The sequence below is a fragment of the Papio anubis genome, chromosome 9 (assembly GCF_008728515.1).
Source record: "Papio anubis isolate 15944 chromosome 9, Panubis1.0, whole genome shotgun sequence".
NCBI lineage: Eukaryota > Metazoa > Chordata > Mammalia > Primates > Cercopithecidae > Papio > Papio anubis.
The window spans coordinates 31110966-31123478 of record NC_044984.1 but is presented as its reverse complement, the minus strand read 5'-3'; the positions used below and the strand labels follow the sequence as shown (position 1 = coordinate 31123478).

The window sequence follows — 12513 nt, the reverse complement described above, 5'->3', positions numbered from 1 at the left end:
CAAGTGATCCACCCAGCCGGTTTTTTTTTCCCGATCTCAGGTGATCCGCCCGCCTTGGTCTCCCAAAGTGCTGGGATTACAGGCATGAGCCACTGAGCCCAGCCGAAGTAGGCATTTTTTAATCGTCATTTAAAAAACGAGACCACTTAAGCTTGGAGAGGGTAAGAACCTTTCTAAAGTGACAGAGCTAGTAAGTGCCAGGGTTAGAATTTAAACACAATTTTTAAAATTTATTTATTTATTTATTTATTTAGAGACGGAGTCTCACTCTGTCGCCCAGGCTGGAGTGCAGTGGCGCAATCTCGGCTCACTACAAGCTCTGCCTCCGGAGGGTTCACGCCATTCTCCTGCCTCAGCCTCCCAAGTAGCTGGGACTACAAGCTCCTGCCCCAACGCTCGGCTAATTTTTTTGTATTTTTAGTAGAGACGGGGTTTCACCGTGTTAGTCAGGTTGGTCTCGATCTCCTGACCTCATGATCCGCCTGCCTCGGCCTCCCAAAGTGCTGGGATTACAGGCATGAGCCACTGCGCCCGGCCGATTTTGTGCTTTTATTTCTGGCTTGTGAAATTTTTAAGAGCCCACATTTTCTTAATTTTTTTTCTTTGGATAAATCATTTATTTACGTGGTTGAAAACAATATATAAAAAAGGCATTCATACACTGGAAGAGTCTGGCTTCCACCCTTTTATCATACCCTTTGCTCTTTTACAGATAACCTTTTTTATTGGTGTCCACTGTTACTTTATCCAAAACAAGAAAAACTTAATATATATTTTTATATTTTCCCCTTTTTACATATAGGGTGGTTTACTACACATAAGCACCCATATATTCTAAATCAATGAATTTCAATGAGGTAAATAATTTCTTTTTTGATTTATTTGGAATAAAGGTTGTCATGAATTACTGATTAATCTTGGGCTAATAGCTCTTTTCAGTTAGGCAAACCTTCCTGTGACATTTGACTGACACTATTAATACTTTACAACTTCAAAGGACATCAAACTATAAAAGTAGCAGTAGGGTTCTTAAATTAGTTTTACTTTAATATACACTAATTAAAATGTCTACTGCTGCTTTTTTGAAGATTTAAAGATTTTTATAATCTTAGTATGACTTGATACACGTGTCAGGGTTTAGAAATTTTGAGTTGACACGCTATGGCTTCATTGGAATATGGAAGTATTGCAAGATTCAACTTTAGATCTCTTTGATATATTAGCATTAAATATTTTTCCCCAGGACATAAACACGTTAATATTTTTCCTTCCAAGCACAGAAACTTAGAAATCTATTTTGTTACAAACAAAGCCCAGTTTCCTCTATATATATGTGTGTGTGTGTATATCCATATATATATACACACACACATATATATATATTTTTTTTAAATTTTTGAGATAGTGTCTTGCTCTGTCGCCCAGGCTGGAGCACAGTGGTGCAATCTCAGCTCACTGCAACCTCTGCTTCCCGGGTTCAAGCTGTTCTCCTGCCTCAACCTCCTGAATAGCTGGGATTACAGGCGCGCACCACCAAGTCTGGCTAATTTTTGTATTTTTAGTAGAGACGGGGTTTCACCATTTTAGTCAGGCTGGTCTCAAACTCCTGACCTCGTGATCCACCTGCTTTGGCCTCCCAAAGTGCTAGGATTACAGGCGTGATCCACAGCGCCTGGTCAACAAAGCCCAGTTTCTGAATAGCTACATTCAGTGTTGAGATCCTGAATCATTATTTCAGCATATTCTGGGGCAAGGCTGACTTCAAGGCCTGTGGATCCCTGCAGTCAAACAAGGCCCTGTGCTTAAAAGGACCCCATGCTTGACCTAATGCATTACTGTCACTGTCTTGAAATTCTTTCTATTTTTTGATCAAGGAGTCCTGCATTTTCATTTTGCACTGGGACTAGCAAATTATATAGACAAGCCCATCTTGGCATATGAAACATACGTCTATCCTACTTTTTACAGTCTTTCACCTGACTTTAGTAGTAACAGAAGCTAACTTACTGAATTATCTTTCTTTTATCCCCTACTGATATAGATAATAAGGAAAATGAGGGGCCGGGCGTGGTGGCTCACACCTGTATTCCGAGGTCAGGAGGGTGGATCATCTGACGTCAGGAGTTCAGGACCAGGCTGGCCAACATGGTGAAACCCCATCTTTACTAAAAATACAAAAAATTAACCAGGCATGGTGGTAATCTCAGCTACTCCAGAGGCCGAGGTAGGAGAATCACTTGAACTTGGGAGGTGGAGGTTGCAGTGAGCTGAGATCGCCCCATTGTACTCTGGCCTGAGCAACAAAAGTGAAACTAAAAACTAACTAACTAAATAAATCTTAAAAAAAAAAAAAGAAAAAAAAAGGCTGGGCACAGTGGCTAACGCCTGTAATCCCAGCACTTCAGGAGGTCGAGGCGGGCAGATCACGAGGTCAGGAGATCAACAGCATCCTGGCTAACATGGTGAAACCCCATTTCTACTAAAAATACAAAAAAATTAGCCAGGTGTGGTGGTGGGCACCTGTAGTCCCAGCTACTGGGGAGGCTGAGGCAGGAGAATGGTGTGAACCCAGGAGGCGGAGCTTGCAGTGAACTGAGATCACGCCACTGCACTCCAGCCTAGGAAACAGTGCGAGACTCTGTCTCAAAAAAAAAAAAAAGAAAACAAGATATTCTTACTTTAACGTTTCTTTACTATTTAACAAGAAGCCAATATAGTTATGATTTATCTTTACGTTGCTTCCTACATTCAAATTATATTATAAATTGTTTACTTTTGACACTGGCAATATTTTTCCCAGAGATTTATCTTCCTTGACAGTTATTTTGTGGATTAATTATTCTGACGGTCTTCTAAAGCATTTAAGTGTAGTTGATTCATAGATTGTTTAAAAAACTCAATTGGGCATGGTGACTCATACCTGTGTAATCCCAGCACTTTGAGAGGCCGTGGCAGGAGCATCGCTTGAGTCTAGGGCTTTGAAACCAGACTGGGCAACATAGGAAGACCTCATCTTTACAAAAAATAAAAAAGTAGCCAGGCATGATGGTGTGCACCTGTGGTCCTAGCTACTTAGGAGGTTGCAGTGGGAGGATCACTTGAGCCTGTGAGGTCAGGGCTGCAGTGAACTGTGATCTCGCCAGTGCACTCCAGCCTGGGCAACACAGCAAGATCTTGTCACACACACAAAAAAGAAGAACAACTCTTAGATTATTTCATCATACGTACTTAGCCTCCTGTTACAGTGTTAGAGATCCAGTTTTTAGATTCACTAAGAAAGAATGATAGGAATAAGCATTCACTTAATTTAAAGGCCATTTCCCCCAATTAGTTGATATGTAGTGCCTGCTGTAATTATTTAAGTAGGTGACATTAGGTTCTGTAAACTCAATTCTGGATGTCTTATGAGAAAGCTAGATATCAAGAAAGCCAAGAAACTCACTTCTCAGGAACAACTACTCTAATTCAAAATTGACTGAGTTCCTACAAGGTACTAGTCAGCATGTGTACAACCAAAAACTAAGAAAATCCTTTCCTGGCTGGGCGATGTGGCTCATGCCTGTAATTACAACACTTTCAGAGTCTCAGGTGAGAGAATTACTTGAGCCCAGTAGCTCAAGACCAGCCTAGGCAACATAGTGGGACCTCATCTGTACAAAAAAAAAATTAAACAATTAGCCAGGCATGGTGGTACATGCCTGTGATCCCAGCTACTTAGGAGGCTGAGGTTGCAGAATCGTTTGAGCCCAGGAGGTAGAGGCTGCAGTGAGCCAAGATCATGCCACTGCACTCCTGCCTGGGTGGCAGAGTGAGGCCATGTTTCAAAAGGAAGAAAAAAAAGAAAATTCGGCCGGGTGTGGTGGCTCACGCCTGTAATCCCAGCACTTTGGGAGGCCGAGGCGAGCAGATCATGAGGTCAGGAGATCAAGACCATCCTGGCCAACATGATGACACCCCATCTCTACTAAAAATACAAAAATTAGCTGGGCACGGTAGTACGTGCCTGTAACCCCAGCTACTCAGGAGGCTGAGGCAGGAGAATAGCTTGAACCAGGGAGTTGGAGGTTGCAGTGAGCCGAGATCGTGCCACTGCGCTCCAGCCTGGGTGAGAGAGCAAGACTCCCTCAAGTTCCCACCAATTCTGATCTCTTTCTCATCTCTTATGGGTTGCAGGAATCCTCCCAATGCCTTCACAATATAGGCTGCCCAAGTTGCCTGCAAAACAGATAGATAAGAGGAGACTCTCTTGATGCATCCAGCTGTTTTTGCTTTTGAATGTGACAGACTATCAGCTTTATCATGTAAGAGAAAGTCAAGTATCAAATAGACTTATAGATCCAACCTCAGAGAAAAACAATAGTTCTTTTGGAAGAGAAAAAGGAGAGATTTGTAGAAAAGTTGACATTATTTCTAGTGCTATATTTATGTAGCAGGTGAGCAGACAACTTTAGCCAGGATGTTGGCTGCCCGTGTGGCATGAATTTGATTAGCTATAATGATTGCGTTAGATATTTTTATTATTTTTATTTATTTATTTATTTATTTTTTATTTTTATTTTTTTTTGAGACGGAGTCTCGCTCTGTCGCCCAGGCTGAAGTGCAGTGGCCGGATCTCAGCTCATTGCAAGCTCCGCCTCCCGGGTTCACGCCATTCTCCTGCCTCAGCCTCCCGAGTAGCTGGGACTACAGGCGCCCGCCACCTCGCCCGGCTAGTTTTTTTGTATTTTTTAGTAGAGACGGGGTTTCACCGCGTTAGCCAGGATGGTCTCGATCTCCTGACCTTGTGATCCGCCCGTCTCGGCCTCCCAAAGTGCTGGGATTACAGGCCTGAGCCACCGCGCCCGGCCTGCGTTAGATATTTTAACTCACCAGAATGCCATATTCTATCTGGCTCTCTCCCTCCTCCACCCTTTAAATAAAATCAATCAAAGTGGATGGTTCCCAAAGCAGCTGATTTACTACAATATGTATTTGTAGGAGGAGCTAGTCAATTAACCTCCCTCAAAGTTTTGGAACTCTGCTGTTCCAAAAAGAACAAAGAGGAAAGAGAACAAAGACAAATTGTCTCCCAAAATAATGCATACAAACTTCATTCTTCTTTCATCAAAATAATGTTTCCTGTTTTAGAACAAGCATTTTCTTCATGTTGCTACATTTCTAATCGAATTCAGCCAAGTATATCCTCCTGCCAAAACAGCTTTCTAGAAAAGATTACAAGTAGAAGAGGTGATAACTGGAGGGAATTAGCAGAGTTGATGCACATTACTTATCAGGATGTATAGAATTGTTGTTAAGGCCGGGCGCGGTGGCTCACGCCTGTAATCCCAGCACTTTGGGAGGCCGAGACGGACGGATCACAAGGTTAGGAGATCGAGACCATCCTGGCTAACACGGTGAAACCCCGTCTCTATTAAAAAATACAAAAAATTAGTCGGGCATGGTAGCAGGCGCCTGTAGTCCCAGCTACTCGGGAGGCTGAGGCAGGAGAATGGTGTGAACCCGGGAGGCGGAGCTTGCAGTGAGCCGAGCTCTCGCCACTGCACTCCAGCCTGGGTGACAGAGCAAAGACTCCGTCTCAAAAAAAAAAAAAAAAAAAAAAAAAGAATTGTTGTTAAAGCAAGGAATTTAATTTTTAGTTCAAATAAGTCCTCACTTTGAATAAACATGTAGATCATATCTGAATTCATATACTCTTATCCTTTTTGTAAGTATACATCAAAACGACATACAGAAAAACTGCTCAAATTGATAAAAAGGCAGCATTAATGAAATGAACAAAAAATAACCAGTTTATTTACTGGAAAAAGTTATGCATTACACCATATGCAGTTGGTAACATAAACCAAGATATAAGAATCGACATATTGGCTTCTGGTTATTTTCTTAGCACTGGAGTGCCTTTTCCAACCATTGAGTGCATGATCAGATTACACAAATACAAGCACATATGATGTGGATTCTCCCATGAGACATTATTCACTTAGGATTGTCTACAATAAAAAAAGTTAAAGTACAAGCAATAATCAATTCATAAGAATTTTTTGAATTTAAAACAAATGCATGTGTCTTTGAGAACATTTCTTTTGAAATTCATATTTTTAAAAATAACAACAAAAAAGTTTCTTAGATCAGTCTTTTAGTCACGTTTTCATATGGTATTTATCAGTAGGTGGAAACACTTCACATCATTTAACCCCAAAAGGCATAATAATAAAATTGCAATTAAATGTAGGAACAGTTGAATCATTACAACAATAATACAGTGTACAAATCAAGGTTGGCCACACAATACACATGTTAATACTGGAAAGAAATACAGCATCAGAATCATGGATGGTTCATCACGTAAGCATAATCATGCAAATAAAAACAGAGTAGATTATAAAAATGTCATGAGATTTTCAAATAATAATTGTTTGACTCTCATAGTCAAACCATGGAGCTTAAACATTTCGTGGGAATAATGTTAAAATGATGTATTTCCTCTAAGATTGGCTGCATAAATCATACCTATGAACCCAATGGTTCATTCTATATCTCCATTATCTATCACTGAATAATTATTTTTAAATAAAATGATATTTCCCCTTACTTTATAGTTCTCTCATCTTTGTTTTAAAATGGTTTTTTAAAAAGAAAAACATATTTACACTAAGAAGCACCAGATTTACTTCTCGGTGTTTTCATTAGAGAAAATGATCGAATAATAATTCTGAAAGAAAAAAAGTAAAAAATATGTTCTCAACGAGTGTTCTACAGCAATGAAATTCCAATCACAGGAATAATCTGGCTCAGCAGTTTATCCAGGCTTCAGTTTAAACAGGGCAAATTTTAAATAACTCGAGAAGTAAGGGATAAAAATACACCAAGGATTAGAGCCATGCATTTCAATATGGAAAGGAGACTAGATATAGATAACAATCTCCTTACACTCCTAATGGACAGAAGATCACAGAGAAATGAGACTTCTATAGTGTTCATCTTATGAATATGGGAAAGCTTACATGATGTGAAATAATTCATGCAAACATTTTACATTGCATATTTCTATGCACTCTCGCCCTTACACTAAAGGCAGTTAATTGCTCTTCTTCTTCTTGAGTAGAATATTCTGGAAAATTCTCAGTTGGGGAACATACTAAATATCTCTTTCAATTACACTTTGAATAATACGGACGAAAGACATGTCTAGATGAAATCTTTCAGGTAGTAACATAATAGGATCAGGTTACAAATGCAATACATTAGGGACTCTGGCAGTTAAGTTGGCATATAAATAAAGATGAACTTAATTTTAGACACAACTCATCCGAGGGCATTATTACAGACAATGGAAAAGGTCACTCGGGAGCTAGATTGATCTTGTAGTTCCATAGAAGTTGATTTTAAGATAAAAAAGTACTTGTCAGTATCAGCACTGATCATGCTATCTGTCATAACCTATCATAACTCCAGTTCAACAGCTTTTTGAAGAATTATGTTCCCTTTACTTGAAAACGTATTCTTGTACATTTTTTGCAGCCTTAAATGTAAGGATTACTTACAATCACTCTAGTTTATAAACAAACAAAAAAACTGGAGGGCAACCTTTTTAAAATTGTGAACTTTATCCTATAAGTTTCTTTCAAATGTAGTCCTACTTCCTACCTACCATATCAATGTATTTGTGGCAGCCTGAGGTTGAACCCACCACAGCTCCTTACTGGAAATCCATCAGCTTCCCCCGATGTCACTGAGGGACAGATTGTAACTTTTGACTGATTATGACAATTATACATTAAAATTGACACTCATCCCAGAAGAAAAGGTATTTCATTTCTTCCTTTTCATGTTTTGTGATCTCCATTTGAGACATGTAGAGAACTTTAATTAATACAGAATATCAAGAAATTTCCATATTCTTAGGTTATTGGACCAATGTTTCCTGCTTGTTTCAAACAGAAGGACTTCTCTGCACAAGGATATTTTCCAAAGCACGAAAAAGCAAATGTCGTAGACTGAAGATCCTTCTAAATAAAGACAAAATCTGAAATGCATTTGCCCCCACTGAGGGACTGCATACCTTATATTTCTGAAGTATTCCTGAGGACATTGTTTTCTAGACTCCGACAATTGAAGTTTTTTAGTAAAAGTACTATATTCTGAACAATATTAAAGATACCATAGAATATAGCTGGAAGAAAAAATAATACCAACAATCCTTCTTTTTTTCCAACCAATATCTTGGAAAAATTAAGATTGCCATCCTATTTTCAAATACAAAATATTTTATGATTAACCAATAAAACTTTAACGTATCTTAAAACTTAAAAGAATCACAGGATTATGAGCTCTCAGAACTGAAATGCATTCTCCTATCTTGCCACTTAATACTTACTAGACCACCAATGATACTCAATTTTTAAAAAACAACTATTCCTTATGATTATCAATTTCCATGTTAATTTCCCAGTGTTAAAAATCTCTTTCCTAGAGTTAGTATACATCCTTCACACTGAAGCCTTTTTCATTCTAGACTTAGTAACAATATCTTAGCTGATATCTATCATTTGTTAAATGTTCTTTTCTTGAAGACCACTATTGTACCTCCTCTTGGTTAGACTAAAGTATAATTTCTAAATAGGTCTTCTCTTATTTAACAGTTTTCCTTTTTCTCAAATTCTCCAAATTCCTTTTATTAGAATCCAGAATTGGATATATGAATGGGATCTAATGGATTATGTGTGGACGAGAAAGATCAAGCCAAGCTCCTTTATTTATGCCACTCAGCACTCAGGCCAAAGACAATTTATTGCTTCTTCTTATTTTTTGATTAAGGAAAATCCTCAGGAGAAAAGCATTTCTCCGTACTATTCTTTTCAATATTGTAATTGTGCTTACTTTTTAAAAACTACCTGTTTACTTTGCCAACTACTTTTACTTAGTTAGCATTAATCTTTGCTCACTGTGTTTGCAATAATTAGCCAGTATTTTTTAGTGTATTTCTGCTGTTTATTTTTCCTCTCCAAGTATGTCTTCAATCAGTCTTAAAGAGGTTCATTCTTTTCGGTTCTCACTAGTTCTTCCACTTTTCAATTTCCTTTTGAATTCCTGATGTTATCTTTACAGATACTGATTTTTATCAACACTACACATATTGATTCATTTTAAATGCCTCTAAATAAATAGAGATATGGCTCAGTTTAAACTATACTAAATGATGCCACAGTGTAAATACATGTTATTCTCTCTTACTTCTTAGGGACTATCACTTAATTTTGTGCTGAAAATGAGAAATGTATTTCCAAGTTTCTATAACTTCTTGGCAAAGATTCACTAAAATTATTATTTTCATAGAATTAGTATTTCAGAACAAGCCTTTCCCACTCTATGAAGATAAATAACTGAAATGAAACTAGTTTATAATAGACGTAATAATACACTTTGTATTGGAAGAAATACATGTTTTGTGTGTGACCCGGCTTTTCATGGAGTCCTAGATCCAGAGTTAGGGATAAAGAATGCAAATACAACATCGCCGACCAGCAGTACTGCCCCGTCCTCACACACAGACAGTACTTCCTGCTGAACTCCCAGTCCCCCAGACAAAACCGATGCAGTGATATAGGAACATGTTCTGAGGTACGTTTTAAAAAGGCATATATTTCCCTCAGGCACAAACAGTTTTTATTAAAAGTCAGCTTAGCAGCTATGCCACTTGTCAGGTCCAAATACATGGTGCTTGACAAAGGGGGAAAAATAAAAAAACAAAAAGTGAGGGCAGGGGTAAGCTTTCTTTCATTGAACTCTGATAAAATCCACAGTCACACCAATACTGGTACCAGACAGACACACCACCAGTGAAATGAAGACAATGTTTAGGAACAGCAAGGCCATGCAGGTAGAAAAGAGCGGAAGGTTAGGCTGCTATGGTTAGGACCTTCGTGTCGAATCGTTTTGTTTCTGTTTGTTTCTGTACTTTAACCTGAATCCCTATTTTGGTGAAGAATTCAACTCTTTACTCCACGTTGCATAATAAATGACACTGTGGAAAATAGCACTCATATAAAGAACACAAAACGTCCTGGTTGCTTTGGTAACAGCGACCACTACTTAATAGGTGTATGACTGACAAAAGCTCCTGCAATGTGCTTTATGACTTACCATTTGGTCTCTGATGGACCACTGCATTTCTGTGCCACCCATGTCCGCTCAGTGAGCTGAGTGGCTCCTGGATCTCCTTTTTCAGTGCCCTACACTGGTAACTGTCCTTTGTGTTAACAGTGAGGGTCATTTTTGTTTTGAAGAGAAGTTACAGATGTCTTTACATGAAAAGGTAAACCCTTATGGTTTTAAATAAGTTAAGGCTACCTGACAAAGACAAGGAATCAGGGCTAGGAGCAATTGTGTGGGCAGCACTTGATGGTTAAGGAGCCCAAGAGTGTTAGACCTTTCAGCTCAGTTAGCTGTTTTCCTTGTTTGTCAGATTATGTGCAAAATAAATTTTGCTATGAAAATCCACTGCCTTAAATCAAGTCATAAAAGTTACCCAGCAGAATCTGTAAATTAACCAGGAACATGTATTATCTCAAGATAATAGAATGTTTGTAGGCACCTGAGTGTTTGTCAAAAGTAGACAATGAGCTAAGGTTTATTATCTATTGTTTTTTGGCAAGGAAGATTCGTTATGAAAAAACCTAACAACAACAAAACATACAATTTTAATCAAACTTTGAACACTCTCTGGGTAAATTAATTAATTAAAGGCTATCTTACATCTATGTATGTATATATTCTCCTATTTGTACTTGATACCTTTTATCAGGAAAGACTCAGTAGGACCCTGATTTTGGGAGAAGTAAAAAAAATCCTGGTCGTTAAATAAACACACCATTTTTTTCCCTTCAAGTTATTGAGCCTTCTTTAACGTTATCACACACATACACACATACAAAGGAGCAGCACCAGTACATCTACTCAACTGCGATGAAAAAATAAAATTAAAGATGCCATCAAAACTTGAATAAGTCAATAAATCATAACTTAGTCTCTTTCTTAGATTTACTTAGTAATGTCCAGTGAAGAACTCTAGTTAAAAATACAAAAACAAAACCCAGCAGTTAATAAGCTACTGATTAGAAAATAAGTGCATAAACAATACCAGCGTAGCAGCAAAATACAGTTATTGTTAACATTCTGATGCACCTCATTTATCATTTTGTGCAAGAAAAATGACCACAGTCTGGCCAATTCCAGATTTCAAACTAAATTCAAACTCATACTTAATTGAGCAAATTATGCTTATTTGAAAATAAATGAAGTAAATTCACTTCAGAGAAATTATTTTTATAGACATAAATCATGTGGCAAACAAAGTACAAAATAAATATCAATGACAAAAATATTGGAATCAACTTCCCTAGCTGAATTTGGAGTGTGAGGAAAGATATTACAATACATGTATTTTACATGTCTTAGGTCTCTCTTATGCTATCGAGGTAAAGCCAGCCATCTGAGACATGTTTCCTGTTTCTCTTTTCTTTTTTTTAAACTTAAATGAACTGTAGCCATTTGATGGCAGAAGTTTATCTGTGACTCAGAGAAACCACAAATGTTTTATCACATCAGGGTCTGTGCTTCGTGTTCTTCTCAACTTTCTCTCGTCTTCCAAAATGACGGACATTAATCCAATTGTACATCTAACAACTGAGAAGAAAACACCCGCTGAATCTTGGGCAGTATCCTGTGTGTGGCTACAAAACTTCCACCCCAGATGTTCGTCCACAGGAGATGAAGACTAGGGGTGAGGAGGCTTGGAGAGACAGTGGAGAGGGGCGCACTGGGAGCTGGAATGTGGCTGCTCCTCGGGGAGAGCTGTGTCAGGACTGGAAAGGAGAAACAAGCACGTCAGCAAGAAACACATTTCAAAGGGCCAGGCACAGTAGTAGGGGTTAGACAAGTTATTTTTGCATACATTTAAGAACATGAACAGAAATCTTGCACAGTAAATGGTTTCCATCTAAAGCATGCCAAGATAATGGTGGCTTTTCAAAACAAGGCATAAAAAAGAAAAATGAAATGTATTAAGGAAATGATATATGAAAGGCACTCTTTTTTTTTTCTCTTTTCTTGCCCCCAGCATTTTACAGAAGTTCTTTTCAATTTTTGCACAGTGTTGTTCTCCTAGGTCTCTGCGTTAGCTGTAAGATTTCATGAGATCAGTTCTTTTCAAACTTTAATATGCATTCAAATTACCTGGGGATCTCAGTATAAAGGGCAGATTTGGATTCATTAGGTGTGGGGTGGGACCTGAGATTCTGCATTTTTAATGAGCTCCCACTGATGCTGGTGGTACTGGTAGGTTGACAAGGCTTTGGAGTTTAGAGGATTCTATAGTTATCTGGTAGATCCAGATTCACTAGGATAAAGAATTTGCCTGTGGAAGTCTAATTTGCTCTAAGGATTCCTGCTTGGGCTTGGAGGTATAAAAAATACAGAAGAGTTTTATATTTCACCTTTTTTTTTTTTTTTTTT

The 12513-nt window shown here is 38.1% G+C and overlaps 1 protein-coding gene across 5 annotated transcripts in view; it reads right to left on the bottom strand.

Annotated features, from left to right (window-relative positions):
* Window positions 1-5957: 5957 nt before the first annotated feature.
* Window positions 5958-12513, bottom strand: part of BICD1 (BICD cargo adaptor 1) — a 271113-nt gene continuing 264557 nt past the window's right edge. For 3 of the 5 annotated variants that reach the window (XR_004176036.1, XM_003906183.5, XM_003906184.5), the window contains one exon: window positions 6120-11864. Coding sequence is in view for 3 of the 5 variants with exons in the window: in XM_003906183.5 (XP_003906232.1) it covers window positions 11777-11864 (88 nt within the window). In the remaining 2 variants the exon portion in view is untranslated. Of the gene's footprint in view, window positions 11865-12513 lie in introns of all 5 variants that reach the window. The other 2 variants (XM_031650415.1, XM_031650416.1) reach the window with 1 other exon arrangement.